General features: G+C 40.5%; 1 protein-coding gene across 1 annotated transcript in view; it reads left to right on the forward strand.

The window, feature by feature from the left end:
• hhipl2 (HHIP-like 2) overlaps positions 1-15873 on the forward strand; it is a 45076-nt gene extending 29203 nt beyond the window's left edge. The window contains exons 8-9 of the mRNA XM_044142799.1: positions 13110-13192; positions 14841-15873. Coding sequence (XP_043998734.1) covers positions 13110-13192; positions 14841-15391 — 634 coding nt within the window. The 3' untranslated portion in view covers positions 15392-15873. The remainder of the gene's footprint in view (positions 1-13109; positions 13193-14840) is intronic.
• Positions 15874-16754: the final 881 nt, after the last annotated feature.

A 16754-nucleotide genomic window follows, 5' to 3' on the forward strand; every position in this document is an offset into this window, starting at 1 on the left:
ATGAACGATTTCTTCCATAGGCTAAGTTTGCAAACTAAGGAATCTGTAGAAATGGTTCTTACAATTGTGAGGACATTTTTCTCCTTCAGTCTCTTGTCCTTCCACTCTCATTCTGCTGCTCAAGAATCCACCGGCACCTTGCATGCTGGTGAAACTTTTCCACTGCATGACATTGTCCCAAGCAGAGAATCTTCTCCTGTGGCGTTCACAGTCAGAGTTGTGGATGTTCTCCGTCTCGCCGTCTGTTTTCTTCAGACGTTGCAGCGCCGATAAGTAGCCACGTGTTCCTCTCAAGCGTGCGGCGTTTTGTCTGAGAGCGATGACTAAAGTCTGCAAATAGCCAAACAAAGCCGCTTTGTTAATCGGCTGCCGGTTTCCCCAACACGCTGAAACGGCTCGGGTTCACAAACACAAAGTTTGTCATTTCATGCCTCCAAAAGTGCTACATAAAGCACAGAGTGGTTTCTTTATGATGTAGACTAGCATATCATCACTTATCTTCTCAGAAATGTATGGTTTTTATTATTTTTTTATTGGTTCCTGGTTTTGACTTGGGGTGTCATATGTACCAGGGAGATATTGCTTTCCTTTATTTACACTAAGATAAATTCTTTAGGTCAAATGTTGAACACAGAGTTATTAGCTTTACTTTGCATTAATGACTTAGTAGGTGAAAGACTAATAATATTTCATTTATGTGATCCGTTTACCTCTCCAGTAGTATTCCTCTGTCACCAGCCTGGATGTGTAAACTAAAACAAGCATGCAGGATTCCACGCTGTCATGCTGCAAACAAAATCAGTGTGCATATTTTCTTTAAGTAATCAACACAAGTATTCTCACTTTATGTGCTTTACGTGCAAAATTCCAGTCTAGAAATGCAGGCGTTGTTGCATCAGTTTATGAAAAGGACAGGCGAGACGGGGTCGTCTTTCCTCTGGAGGACTCTTTCGCTCTGGTGACTGAATCTTTTCATGTAAATGTCCCAACTTGAAGTCAATTAAAAAAAACATAAACCATCTGGACAGTATTGGACTTGGGGGAAAATAAAACCGGTAACTTGCAGTGGTGATGTTTCAGGAATGTGGAGCTCCATTAAAAAATACACCATGACGTTTATCAAAGCAAAAAAACAAAAACAAAACAATTTTCTCTGAGCGGTGCAAAGAAAATAAAGTGTCAGGTGGGAAAAAAAATCATAATCAGTCATCGGAACTACATATTTTACATATTAAATATAAATATATATGTATTTGGCTCACTCCTGCTGTTTCTGGTGTAAACTCTTTACGCAGGTTTGAGTGCAGCCGCCTTCCCAACGTCTGTTCAGTTGGGTTCTTGCTCAGGAACCTTCAGGATTTCTCCTCCGTTTCTCCTAAACTAACTCTGGGAAAGTTTTCACCTCATTGTCCCTGAATCAGTCCCAGAGTGGCGCTCTGCGAAGCACAGGCATTTCAAACATGCGGTGCAGAAAAGGAAAACGACACTGTGAATGGAGTGCAACACCTTCCTCCTTAAAGGGCAAAACGCATCGTCACAAGAAAACAAAAAAAAACTGTGTAAACTTATACTTATACATGGATAATAAAAAAAAACCTCAAGAAGAAAATCTGTTATTTACAGACAGTGTCAGCCACTGGATAAATATATTTATTTTATACATGAGGATGGTAAGAGTGTGGCATATTTTAATGAATAATGTTTGATTCTTGAAATTATAATGGTGTCGGTTGAATGCGAGATTGTTCAGAAGTCACTGGAGAGATTTGTAACCCAGGTGACCACCATGACCCAATCACCTTCCCTTTGAGCTGCCCCTTTAAATTGATTGTCGTGTGTGCTTCCGGGTTTTCTCCTCTTTTCTCCAAACATTGCTGCTGCTCATTGTTGGCTGTCTGATCGGTTGTTTATAAAACAACCAGAGCGCTTAGATTGACTCATCGGTTGGTTTGTCTTTGAGACGTGAAGATTTGTGGTGAGTGTTGAATGTCATCTGACTGTTGTTGTATAATAGCTGTACTGATCGCGCCGCTAATGTTGCCTCCCGTTAAACCACTTAGGTTGTGATCTATTGCCAGAATCGAACAAGTTACCATTACCACCTCCTCAGACAATCATTACTCGACGGTGAGTAGATAACGGGGAATTATTTTCATTCTGCTCCGCTAGTTAGCGTTAGCAATCAACTCGACAATCAGTGGCTCACATCAAATTGTCCTACTTATTACTTGCTTAACGGCAGCCGAATTAAAGACCACACCTTTAATATTTAAGGGTTTGCTTTTCAATTTTAGATTTGATTATTTTTTCAGGATTTCTTATTGGTGTTTGCACTCCATGTTGGTGCAACAATGGAATTTGGTACCTAATATGATTTAGTTGTAGCTACTTTGATCAATCACATTTTAAGTTGATTGATTTGATTCAATATTAGTTGTCTGTAATGATTGCTAATTAGATTACTTAATTGATTTTGAACTTGAATTATGAAGTGCACTTTTTAAAAGGATTTCTTTCTTTTTTTTTTGAGATTGTTAAAATATAGGAAGAATATATTTAACAGTCTTCTTGCCCCTCCTTTAGTACAAATGAACTAAATGTGTTATCTGGCCTTTTAGGTCAGGTTTTTTTTCCTCCTTGGATTCACCTCTTTGACGAAGGAAGATGGCGAGCTACCCACCCACCACCTGGTGGTAGGAAACGGAACTGCATTTCTTTCCTACAGGAAATGAACTAAAACTCTTAAGGAGTATTGCAAGGGGAAAATACTTGTCTCCTTTTGCTTTTGGACTTCTTGTGGACTCTATTGGATTTTGACATATCACTGATTATAATAATTGTTTTGTTGGGTTGTTTTTTTTCCTCCTTCCGTTTTTTTGGGGGAAATTTATTGTTTTGTTGGTTTGGTATTATTATTATTATTATTATTATTATTATTATTATTATTATTATTATTATTATTATTATTATTACCACTGCAATAAATAGCAGTATCAACAAACTTTACTTTTGCATCAGTTGTATTACTTATTCACCATTATCATGACTCCGTATCGTACCTAGTTCTGATTTTATAAACTGGTTAATATTACAACTTGCAGTCAGAGCTGCGCAGTGAAAAAAAAAGCGCTACAAGTGGCGAGCTAGCCAGGAGTCTTGTAATGGGTGAATAATTGAACAACTTCACAGTGTCTTTAATTTTGATGAGTTAGAAAAAAAATGGATGTTGTTACTCAGTTGGGTTTAAACATGCAACGATCTGTGTTAGTTACTGGCACTCAGAGCGATGATGATGAAAAAGAGATAGTTGAACGTTTACAATGTTATGGTGCAGTAAAGGAGGTTTTTCATGTTAATGATCCACAAAGTGCATTTTATAAAAACCTGATTGTCGAGTTTGAAGAAGATTCTTCATTAATTGCATTACAACCCCTTTTCCCGTATGATTATCCTTCTCGAACCAGATTAGATATGATATTTCATGTTACCTCTCTTGCTTCAGAATATGCAGCCGCAGTGAGTAGCAGCAGTTCCCCCATAGATTACATTGATGAGTTGAAGAACATAGCTACGCGAAGCGGAAAACGATTTGAGGAGGTTCTTAAAGGTGTGATGGACCAAATCAGCACACATTTGGAGTTGGCAGGAGGTGATGATGGAGATGATGAGGACAAGAAAGATGACATCCTCACCTTAGCACAACCTGTGCAAAGCCAGCAGACATTGCTATCTGTGCCTCAAGCGGTTTCAGCCCCTCCAACCCATTCATATACTGATTGGCAGGGAGAGCCACCTGGAGCTAGCCGCTCCCCTACACCGCCAATCCAGAGAGTTTCTTTGTCAGGGAATGATCTTATTCCACAGAATGTTCAAAAAGTTGTGGTGGAGCATGTTGTAAAAAATAGTGACTTTTCTACATCCTCACTTAGACTCCGCTCATTTTCAGGAAAAATTCCAAAACCAAGCAATGAAGCGGATTATGACTCATGGCGATCCCAAATAGAATTGCTTGCTGATCCCAGCCTTTCCAGACTGCATATTAATCGGCGAATTGTTGAAAGTTTGTTATCACCAGCTGCCGATTTGATTAAATGTTTGAGCCCTGGTGCATCACCTTCCACTCTTCTTCAAGTCCTTGATTCAGCTTTTCAAACAGTACAGGATGGAGAGGAGCTGTTTGCTCAGTTTCTGAACATTTTCCAGAATCCTGGTGAGCGGCCATCCTCCTATCTCCAGCGATTGCAGCTTACTCTCAGCACAGTAATAAAAAGAGGAGGAATATTACCAAGAGACAAGGATATGTATTTACTTAGACAGTTCTGCCGTGGATGCTGGGACAATTCAGTCATCTCCAAGTTGCAGCTTGAGGAAAAGAAAAGCAACCCTCCACCATTTTCTGAACTCCTGTTGGCACTCCGAACAGAAGAGGACAGACAAATTGCTAAAGAATCTCTAATGAGAAAGCACATCCAGTCATCTAAACAGAAAGTGACCATTCAGTCTCAGAGTACTTGCTCTTGTGGTCATGAGACAGTTAATGAAGAACTGAAAGAATTAAAAAAGCAGATTCAACAACTCCAACAACAGATGTCTTCCTTCATGTCTAAAAAGACATCTGTTAGTGTAAAATCAGAGTTACGGCAGACCAAGTCTAAGCCAGGTACCAGTTTTACCTCACCTCAGACCGCTGGAAGACCAAAGGCAGGATATTGCTTTAACTGTGGTGAAGATGGTCATATTTCTTCCCATTGTAGTAATAAAGCGAATCCAGGCCTTGTGGAACATAAGAAGAGACAGCTCCGTCAGAAACAACAAGCATGGGATGAAAAAAATTCGAGCCAGCCGTTAAACTAAATGCAGTTTCTGCTGAGGGACACTCAGGAGCTGCTACTATTAGCTGTCCCAAACCCCATTCTGAATTGTCTTGTGTATTACCCAAGGGTCTTATTGGCATGAAGAGCATGGGCCAGATTCAAATAAAAGGAACCACCTTCAGCTGTCTTCTTGACAGTGGGTCGCAAGTCACTACAGTACCACATTCATTTTATAATATGCACCTTTTTGACCATGAAATTATGCCTTTGAACAGTCTGTTGGAAGTTGAGGGTGCTAATGGTCAAAATGTGCCATACCTTGGGTACATTGAATTAAATTTGACTTTTCCACCTGAATTTCTTGGCTCACCAATTGATGTGGACACCCTAGCTTTGGTGGTTCCAGACACCAAAACCACACATCCACTTTTACTAGTAGGCACAAATACCCTTGACATTGCTTACAAAAAGCACCTTGAGAGCCAGTCTACTACTTTTAAGCCCATTGCCTTTGGGTATCAAACTGTCCTGAAGATCCTGCAGCGCAGGCATACTCAAACCACATCTGAAAATCCAGTTGTCCTAACTCTGCAGTCTGACCAACCACAAACAATATTATCTGGTCAAACTGTTGTTCTTGAGGGATGTTTGACCGCACGGTTACTGAGGGAAGAGAAGGTGGTTGTTGTTGAATACCCAGCTTCTTCCTGTCTGCCTGGCGGACTTATGGTTAACACCTGTCTCATTAATATACCTCAACATCGGCCTTGTAATCTGCCAGTTGTGGTAACTAATGAGTCAAACCATCCTGTCATCATCCCGCCAGAGCAGCCATTGCAGAGATTGCTGCGTTCCAGTCTGTTATCTCAAAAGAGCATAGTGTCAAAGTCCATGAGTCTGCAGCGCCATTAACAACTCAGCTTCAATATAATTTTGGAGAATCACCTCTAACACCAGAATGGAAAAGTCGGATCATTTCAAAGCTCAACAACATACCAGAGGTCTTTGCCAAACATGACCTTGATTTTGGTCGAACAGACAAAGTGAAACATCAGATAAGATTGTCTGACCCGACACCATTTAAACAAAGACCACGCCCTATACATCCACAGGATGTTGATGCTGTGAGAAAGCATCTGCAAGAATTGTTTGAGTCTGGAATAATCCGTGAATCAGAGTCTCCATTTGCCTCACCCATTGTGGTGGTTCGTAAGAAAAATGGCTCTGTACGTCTCTGTATTGATTATCGAAAACTCAACATGCAAACTATTAAAGATGCTTATGCTCTTCCGAAGCTAGAAGATGCATTTACTGCACTGGCAGGCTCTAAATGGTTCTCTGTGCTGGACCTAAAATCTGGGTATTACCAGATAGAGATGGAGGAAGCTGATAAGGACAAGACAGCATTTGTTTGTCCTTTAGGCTTCTGGGAATTTAATCGCATGCCACAGGGAGTGACCAATGCTCCGAGCACATTTCAACGACTTATGGAAAAATGTATGGGTGAGCTCCATCTGAAAGAGGTCTTGGTTTTTATTGACGATTTGATCATCTTCGCACCAACTCTTGAAGAACATGAAGAAAGATTGATGAAAGTCCTAAACAAATTAAAGGACTTTGGACTAAAACTGTCTGTTGAAAAATGTGTGTTCTTCCAAACTTCAGTGAAGTATCTCGGCCATGTTGTGTCCCAGGATGGTGTGGAGACAGATCCTGATAAAATTTCCACTCTTGCATCTTGGCCGGTGCCAAAAAATTTGAAAGAACTAAGATCATTCCTGGGATTTGCAGGATATTATCGATTTGTGAAGGATTATTCTACAATCGTCAAGCCGCTACATGACCTCACTGCCGGCTATCCACCTAACCGAAAGAAACCAAAACCTATGTTGAAACCCCAAACCTATTTCAACCCAAAAGAGCCTTTTGCTGAACGTTGGACTGAATCTTGTCAGCATGCATTTAAAACTATTATTGAAAAACTTACTACTTCTCCTGTACTTGCATTTGCAGATCCTAGTAAGCCATACATTCTCCATACTGATGCCAGTTCTGCAGGTCTTGGAGCAGTGCTATATCAAGAAATTGATGGCAAAAGTCGAGTTGTAGCTTATGCAAGTAGAGGTCTGTCCAGAAGTGAATCAAACTACCCAGCACATAAATTAGAATTTCTGGCACTGAAATGGGCAGTTACTGAGAAGTTTAATGACTACCTATATGGCACACAATTCACTGTGGTCACAGACAGCAATCCATTGACCTACCTGTTGACATCAGCTAAGCTTGATGCTACAAGTTATAGATGGCTCTCTGCTCTGTCCACATTTACCTTTAAGATTGTTTACAGAGCAGGAAAATTGAATGCTGATGCTGATGGGCTGTCCCGACCACATTCTGAAATGCCTGATGATTTTAAATCTTGCAAAGAAAGGGAGAGAGTGTTGAAGTTCGTTCAACATCATCTCGAGGAGCCAGGTTGCACCTCTCTTGACCAGCACATTGTTGAAGCCATCTGTGACCGCCAATTGGTGCTCAGCTCAAGCAATGACCATGCCCTTGTTCTTTCTTTGACTGCCCATGTGGAAAGCTTACCTGACAGTTATACGAACGACACCCAATTTGCTACCTCTGTTCTCCCTCGGTTCTCCACTGCTGATCTTGCTGCTAAACAGCGAGCTGATTCCACCATCCAACATGTGATTGCTCAGCTTGAGAGAGGGGAATCTCCCCCGCCATCACTGAGGGATGTACTTCCAGATTTGCCACTACTGTTGAGAGAAGTAAATAAATTGGAGCTCGTAACCTTCTTCTTCTCAGGAGACGGCAAGTGGGAAACAGAGTAGCCTATCAGTTAGTGTTACCAGAGGAGTGTCGGCATATGGTGATGGTTCAGCTTCATGATCGTATGGGCCACCTTGGGATCGAGAGGACCTTAGATTTAATTCGTTCTCGGTTTTTCTGGCCACGCATGTCTGCTGATATTTATAACAAAATCAAGACCTGTGAACGATGTGTAAAAAGGAAAACCTTACCTGAACATGCTGCACCTCTCGTTAACATCAAGACATCAAGACCTCTAGAGTTAGTGTGCATGGACTTCTTGTCTTTGGAGCCAGACCGCAGAGTGAAAGATATTCTTGTGATTACAGATCACTTCACAAAGTATGCTGTCGCTGTTCCAACACCAAATCAGAAAGCTCGAACTGTTGCTAAATGCTTGTGGGAAAATTTCTTTGTCCACTATGGCATTCCAGAGAGGCTACACAGTGACCAAGGACCGGATTTTGAGTCCCGTACCATCAAAGAACTTTGTGATATTGCTGGCATCCATAAAGGAAGGACAACTCCTTATCACCCAAGAGGTAACCCAGTGGAAAGATTCAATCGTACATTGCTTAACATGTTGGGGACATTAAGTGAGCAGAATAAATCACGGTGGAAAGATTTTGTGAAACCACTTGTACATGCATATAATTGCACTAAGAATGATGTCACAGGGTTTTCTCCATATGAGCTAATGTTTGGTCGTCAACCTCGTCTTCCCATAGATGTGGCTTTTGGGTTACCACTGGAAGAAGATGCCACTACCTCTCACCTGCAATATGTCCAAGGATTGAAAGCACGCCTGCAAGATAGTTATCAGCTGGCTGTGGAGAACTCAGAGAAGGTGATGTCCCGCAACAAGAACTTTTTCGATCGGCATGTCACTATTTCTGAACTTGCCGAGGAGACAGGGTCCTTGTCAGAAACGTCCGACTGAGAGGAAAGCAAAAATTGGCTGACAAATGGGAACCTGACATATATGTAGTGGTAAAGAGGGCTGGCAATCTCCCTGTTTATACTGTAAAACCTGAGAACCAGGATAAACCTCTCAGAACACTTCATCGTGATCTTTTGTTGCCCTGTAACTACTTACCTGAGCAGAGCCCTGAAAAAAACTTGCCTATGAAGAGAAAAAAACATCTGTCTGTGAACTTACCTGATCCTGACGATAAAGAAACATCAGAGGATGAGATCATTTCACCTATATATGATCCCTCTTCTTTTGAGCCTGTGAAATTTATCACTACTGTTAATTTACCATTACCTCCTGTCCAACAATCTGTTCCACCTGTAGATCTACCTGAAGTTCCTGATCAGCCCCCATCCTCTGCTGCAGAAGAGGATTTAGAACAGGAATTTCCAGTTGTCTCAGATGAGTTAATGGGATTACAACCTGTGGACAGAGAGGCAATATCCATCAGTTCAAAATCTGATGATTCTGCTGGAGGCCCTGCAGCTGAGGGAAGTCCTGTTCCTGAGCCAGTCACTCCAGAACCCTCCACTAGTAATATTGAACCAGAAGTGGACTCAGATGCTGAATCAGAATCATTAAGCCCTGAATCTGAATCATTAAGCCCAGAATCAGAACCATTATTGCGAAGATCAACCCGAGCAAGAAGACCACCAGAACGTCTACAGTACTCTCAACTGGGCCACCCACTGTTGAAGAGCATCCAGTTATTGTTTCATGGTTTGACCACTGCATTCTCACATGCTCTTGAAGAGACTGAGGAGGATGAACGCATAACTGTCCCTGCCATCCAGACTCAACCTGGTCCATGTACGGGGACGTGCATGGGATTAGGGGGGGAATGTGTAACCCAGGTGACCACCATGACCCAATCACCTTCCCTTTGAGCTGCCCCTTTAAATTGATTGTCGTGTGTGCTTCCGGGTTTTCTCCTCTTTTCTCCAAACATTGCTGCTGCTCATTGTTGGCTGTCTGATCGGTTGTTTATAAAACAACCAGAGCGCTTAGATTGACTCATCGGTTGGTTTGTCTTTGAGACGTGAAGATTTGTGGTGAGTGTTGAATGTCATCTGACTGTTGTTGTATAATAGCTGTACTGATCGCGCCGCTAATGTTGCCTCCCGTTAAACCACTTAGGTTGTGATCTATTGCCAGAATCGAACAAGTTACCATTACCACCTCCTCAGACAATCATTACTCGACGGTGAGTAGATAACGGGGAATTATTTTCATTCTGCTCCGCTAGTTAGCGTTAGCAATCAACTCGACAATCAGTGGCTCACATCAAATTGTCCTACTTATTACTTGCTTAACGGCAGCCGAATTAAAGACCACACCTTTAATATTTAAGGGTTTGCTTTTCAATTTTAGATTTTATTTTTTCATGGATTTCTTATTGGTGTTTGCACTCCATGTTGGTGCAACAATGGAATTTGGTACCTAATATGATTTAGTTGTAGCTACTTTGATCAATCACATTTTAAGTTGATTGATTTGATTCAATATTAGTTGTCTGTAATGATTGCTAATTAGATTACTTAATTGATTTTGAACTTGAATTATGAAGTGCACTTTTTAAAAGGATTTCTTTCTTTTTTTTTGAGATTGTTAAAATATAGGAAGAATATATTTAACAGTCTTCTTGCCCCTCCTTTAGTACAAATGAACTAAATGTGTTATCTGGCCTTTTAGGTCAGGTTTTTTTTCCTCCTTGGATTCACCTCTTTGACGAAGGAAGATGGCGAGCTACCCACCCACCACCTGGTGGTAGGAAACGGAACTGCATTTCTTTCCTACAGGAAATGAACTAAAACTCTTAAGGAGTATTGCAAGGGGAAAATACTTGTCTCCTTTTGCTTTTGGACTTCTTGTGGACTCTATTGGATTTTGACATATCACTGATTATAATAATTGTTTTGTTGGGTTGTTTTTTTTCCTCCTTCCGTTTTTTTTGGGGAAATTTATTGTTTTGTTGGTTTGGTATTATTATTATTATTATTATTATTATTATTATTATTATTATTATTATTATTATTATTATTATTATTATTATTATTATTACCACTGCAATAAATAGCAGTATCAACAAACTTTACTTTTGCATCAGTTGTATTACTTATTCACCATTATCATGACTCCGTATCGTACCTAGTTCTGATTTTATAAACTGGTTAATATTACAACTTGCAGTCAGAGCTGCGCAGTGAAAAAAAAAGCGCTACAGATTGGTGTAGAAATAAAAAGATGTTATTTATTTTTGGATGGCTGGTCTGTAAAAACAGTGGTGGTGGTTGCAGGAATGGTGCATAGAAAAAAAAAAGAAGATAATTTTTAAAATTAATTTATTTTTTTTAAATTGCTTGCCCCGTTCTACTGTCACCCTGGGCAACTGCCTATATTACCCATATTAATTACTGCCACAGTTTCAAGTACACAATTGACAAGAACAGCATTTCTCACGTGAACAGACTTATTCACATGTGATTTTTAACTGTGTTTTGAAATTGTTTTCTTTGTTTTTTTTCCATCGGTGGGGTATTTTTAAAGTTTTGTAAACATTTGTAAAGGAAATGCAGCCACTGACACCTGCTCCCGTATCACCTGACCGACCTCCTCTCTGCCTCCTCCCAAAAAGCATGAAACAGCAGAAAGATGGAAATGAACATCGGGAATCACTTTTCATTTCACACCGTTCAAATCTGACCCACATGGTTTGTAATTATCCAGCAGTCCTGAATGTTTCCAGTCTTGCGCCCTCATCAGTTTCGGATCGTTTTCCTCTAGCACGTTATTAAGCTAGCGAAATGTATTGTCATTCGTGCTGCGTGAACGAAATCGTATTTCTTAAAGCTCAACACAAGACAAAAGACAGTGCATGCCAAGACATATGGCCACTGCCAACAGTAAGAAGCTCCTGTTAAATACAGTTGTTCAGACTGCAGTAACCATTTCCAGAGGGGAGAAAGTCTAACAACCCATGTGCCGGGCGAGTGAGACCATTTATAATCCCAGTAGATCTGCTCTGGCAACGTAAATAAGGTCGTTGCTGAACAGATGGGAGCGAGGTCCTGCTGGTTTTCTCGACTCTTTGAAGCACCTTCTGTTCAGCGGTAGAGCAGCTACCAAATCAGACTGAGGCGTCGCAGGCATTCACATTCCCCTGAAGTCAACTGATCTCTGGTCAGGTTGTTGTCGCCAGATGGAGGCTACGAGTCGGTTCACCTCCTCTCTGTTCGCGTCACCACCTGATTACTGAAGAGGAGCGCTGCTGTTATGTTTCGTGATGTAATTCAGCTCATAATTGGCGCAGCAGTCAAAGGTCAACAAAGCCAACAGTAGACGTGTTTCCATTACAGATGTGAGAAAAACTTTGTCAATATTCCACCAGTGCAAAAACTAAAAAATGCAATTGTTATGTTGGCATTAAATGAGAAACAATTAAAAATCACACGAATAAGTATGTTCACGCGATAAGAAATATAAACAAAAAAAAGACATACCACAATTCTCAAACTACTTCTTGTTGTCTTCTTTGTGGTTTTTGCCAGCAGTAGCATCCGGCTGTTGATCATGTGACTATATAGCGTCATCCTAGTGACAAAACCTCTGGGTGGGAGGAGGGTGGGGTTTCGGAATTGGCGCGTTTCCATTAAGGAATTTTATTTCTTCAGTCAAATTGCGCAACTATGTGGTCAATGGAGAAAACAGCTATTGAGGGGCTTAAAACACAGCCCTGCAGAATGCCAGTGATCACGATGGCTGAGTTAAAGGTGGTTTTTCCCCAAAACGTACCGTCTGGGGTTTGCCTTGCAGCCAGCTACACAAAAAGACGCTGATGCTAAGTGACCCCAAGTTCTTTTAAAGGGTCTTGTGGGATCATCGTACTGGACGTAGAACTAAAGTCAGTAAAAGCGATCTTGGAAAACTGGTTTTCCAGATAAGCCAGAGTCAGGAAACACAGATGTCTCTAAGATCAGCACAACTGCAGGCTTCTCTGACAAAGTCGAAAAAAAAAAAAAAGATAAAAATAAGGTTTAAAAGTGTTTAACCTTATTTTTCACCAACATTTTTTTAGTGCTTGCTGCGCTTGAGATTATCCAGGTTCAAAGGATTGTTCCGAAGAAACACACTGAGGAACGGGTGAAGGAATTTGACCTGATCTCAAAACTACAAGCACGCTGCCGACAGTGAGCAATTTAAGCACACACACTATTTAAATAACACATAGTAAACATCTATAGATGGAGGGAGCAATTACAGAGGTTGCGTGTTTCGCTCCAGGGAACATCTGTCGGGTCTCAGAATAGAGTGAGGGTACTAATCCTGCACTTCCTGCCAGTCCAAGAACAAACCAGCATTTTTAAGCCGAGTTGTGTTTTTTTATGGCTTAGTTTAACAACCTAAAAGGAAAAAGAATGATCAAATGTAGTTTTTTTATGTTATAAATAGTAGCTGTACTTCTAAAAGGCAACTTAATGAGTTTAACTTGTCGACTTTTGCAGGAGAGCTCCTCCAGGGAAATGCAAGCAGAAGCCTCTGCCTGTCAAGGTGAAAGGGAAAAAGTTTCCATTCGTCCCCAGAGAACGTAAGTCAAAAACGCTCATCAGCACCGACTGTCATTGGCTTTCTAATGAGGTGTGAAGCTGCGCTTTCTGAGAAGTTCAACCAAGAGGGAGCTTATAGAGGGCAAAAAGGTCACGTCTAACAATTTATCCCTGAGGGAACGCCACATGAGAGACGGGCGCTTGCATTTTTACTCATTTCATGCTAACGCAACAGCCGGTTGAACTCTGATGGTTCGGCCTCAAAACGAGATTCAAAGCATTGCAACGTTGATCCCTTAATTACAAACATGATCCGAGTCATGAAAATAAAAAAGAATGCTGTGGTTTACCGTGTCAAAAACGACACTCTGCTCCCAAAGCACTAAGATGACAGAATCCCCCCCCAGGTGAATAAAACACTGAAATGTACCGTAATGTGACTTGAAAGCAGATTGTTGCTTCTGAGGTTTTTACAATCTAAAGACACCTGGAGCCGAAGAAAGACAAATTTGTCCAAAACTTTGAAATCAGCATGAAATGAGTAGAAATGTTGCTTTTAAAGAGAAAAGACTCCACAACCCGCTGGGACAGGCCCAGACTGAAGACTCATTCAAAATGGTTCACGCACATATTTTAGTAAAATACATCTTTCTGTAATTAGATCATCAGTAACACCTAATTACAAGACATATATATGAAAAGCTGAAGTAAAAGTAACTATGTGTGTGTAAAAGGTCCGTTCTAAGTAGTTCCTGTCTTGCAGTAGACGGCAGCCTTTGCATTTTCATTTCGTATAAATACAGATTAGTTGGTACCGAAGGCTAAAACTGGCAGCCAGGTTGAGAGGAACCAAGACCAAAGTGGACTTGTGCTTTCTTAAAATAAGTCCAATCTGATAAATGTGACAGCAGTCGATCCAAAAGCCATCTGAGCCGTTGTCAGCTTTGCTTTTGTTTGTCATTTACAGTAAATCTGATGATTTTTCGCACCGGAAATGGATCTAGGAAGCGGTGTGCCATCGATGATCTTCCTGTGTGAAACAGAGTAAACATTTAAATAATCAAAACCAGATATAAAAGTAAAAGTAATAAAAAATAAATAAAAAAAACTTTAATGTGAACACTTGATCTGATTTCCTTCTGATTTTTAGGGTCACAATTGGATTCAGAAAGCAATTTTTCTATTCGAATGGTTTAGAGATTGTTGAAATTATGTGACTGAGAGGAGAAAAAAAACAATGTGAACAAGTTTCCATAAATTAAATATCAAATTCAATCAGTTTCTATTTGGATAAAATTCTATAATTACCAGAATTAGGTTAGTTAAGCATGGCTTTTTCTTAAGTAAAAAAAAAATTAAAGAACTATTCAAAATATAACTATACAAAAAATGAAGCACACTAAAGTAAATTTTTGAGCAGTATCCTTATAATATGCTTGTCTTTAGAACGTCTCTCTGTTTCATTCCCTCTTACACCAAAGATGCACAGCCACATTTGGTACATCATAAGACTATTAAAAGCGGTTTCCCGTTTTACATCAAACACGTTTTAAAAAGGGAAATACCAAACATTCCCCTTTTAAACCCGTTTTTCAGTTGCCAAATGCTCCATTTTTACAAGTTACAAAATATTTGGCCGCAGAGTTGTTAAAAAACAAGTACTTACTGCTGGCATGTGTGCCGTTCCAGAGACTGTGCTGAAGACAAACGAGAAACCGACCAGACCACCACTAAGAAAATACAAACCGGCCACCAAACCGCCGGCGATGAGCGGCCGCCACAGATCCACCACGACTGCAGCCACCGCCACCACCAGAGCCGCCGCCGCCAAGCCGGACAGGAAAACACCTCCCAAGCCGGTCGGCAAGAACAAGAACAAATCGTGGCAGAAAGAGAAAAAGCTAAAGGAGAAAGAGATGAACAAGAACGCCATGGGCAGGAAGCCGAAACCACCAACGAAGAAGACGGCTGCGAAGGCGCCCGGGAAAGCCAAGACGAAGGCGAAGACGTCCCAGACCGCCACGGACGTATTAAAGGGAAAGAAGCTGTCAGAGAGTCTGGGGGGAAACAAGATCACCTCGAAGAGGAGTAACCCACGGACGACAACGGGACTGAACGCAACGACATCTGACGGGGAGCGTCTCGTCTTCAACACAACCAAGACAGACGTCAGAAGCAAAGTACAAAAGACGCTGCCTTGGGTAAGAAGAAAGCACATAAAAAGCGCCGGAACACTGTAGAAAGAAAAAAAAAAGTTTACGTATTGCTGCTTTGTACATTTCAGCTTTTTGTTGTAAAGAATATGCTTATCTGCTTCTCCGCCATCGGTCAAACAGACACACAATTAGCAGATTTCAGCTTCTAAACTGCCAAGACCTTTGACCTTTTCCTCAGACTGCATAGAGTTTATGCTAAGCTACTGATTTAGGTGTTGTGCTCAAGTGTGTATGAGATGCAGATGATGGATAACAACTGTACAAACACAACCTACATTTTACATTTAAGATGTAAAAAGAAAAAATCTTAAAAGTCTCTTTTGCTACCCAGTTATTAATAGGTTAATCCAAAAATTCTTACTGGTTCACATGTTGTAGTTAGAAGTGTTTCTTTAGCTGCAGATTCATCCTTTGCCATACATGAGCAAATGTATGCTCAATAAAACCCTGTGTTATTGCATTTTAGGCAATAAAATGTTTATTTTTATGTAAAAAAAAAAGAAAAAGAAGAAGAAACTGAATTATTTGCTTTTTTGAGTGTATTTCTAATAGAAAAAGGCTTAAGTTGTTAATGTTCGATTGTCAAATCAATCCATTGATCAATCGATCATTAAAATGATTCTTAGTTGAAGTCCTACTTCAGTGTTTTTATGGAATGGTTTGCGTTACATTTCAACAACAAATGACCCCAAAAAGAAGCAGTAACATATATATATATATATATATATATATATATATATATATATATATATATATATATATATATAGATATAGAGAGAGAGAGAGAGAGAGAGAGAGAGAGAGAGAGAGAGCTATTTTTTCTTCCTTCCAGAAATATCAACATCCAACAGAAGAAAATATATATATAACATCTTTTTGCTAAAGTTCTACACCAGATTTCCTATAGTAGATATATGAACATTGATCGGTTGTCGGCTTCAAACGAGCTTCACTTATCCGGACTCTGGATTGCGAAGGCCGCAGAAATCTCATGAACATTAAACTTTAAAAAAACAACAACAACAACAATAAAATACATTGGAATTTGGCTTTAGCGTGGCAATAATTTTGCAAGGTCACCGCATCTCCCAGTTTTCCAAGAATCCACACCGATCCTTCTAAATGTTCGACCAGTCCCTAAACGCATCGTACGCAGCTATGCGTGTAATTACGCCGCTTCCTTTACGTTTTATTTTTAACCGTTATAGAGCCGTCGGTTTCTGCCGCCCGTCCGTATCTGGCGCATATCAAAAAGTCTAAAATAGCAACTGGCACGCACAGAACCCTACAATAACTACGCTGAGCTCAGCATTTTTAGATCGCGGCCGATTTCACGGGCCAACACAGCGGGGGTTAAAAATAAACATTCAAAGTGTCCGAACATGTC

Source organism: Gambusia affinis, linkage group LG16, assembly GCF_019740435.1.
Source record: "Gambusia affinis linkage group LG16, SWU_Gaff_1.0, whole genome shotgun sequence".
NCBI lineage: Eukaryota > Metazoa > Chordata > Actinopteri > Cyprinodontiformes > Poeciliidae > Gambusia > Gambusia affinis.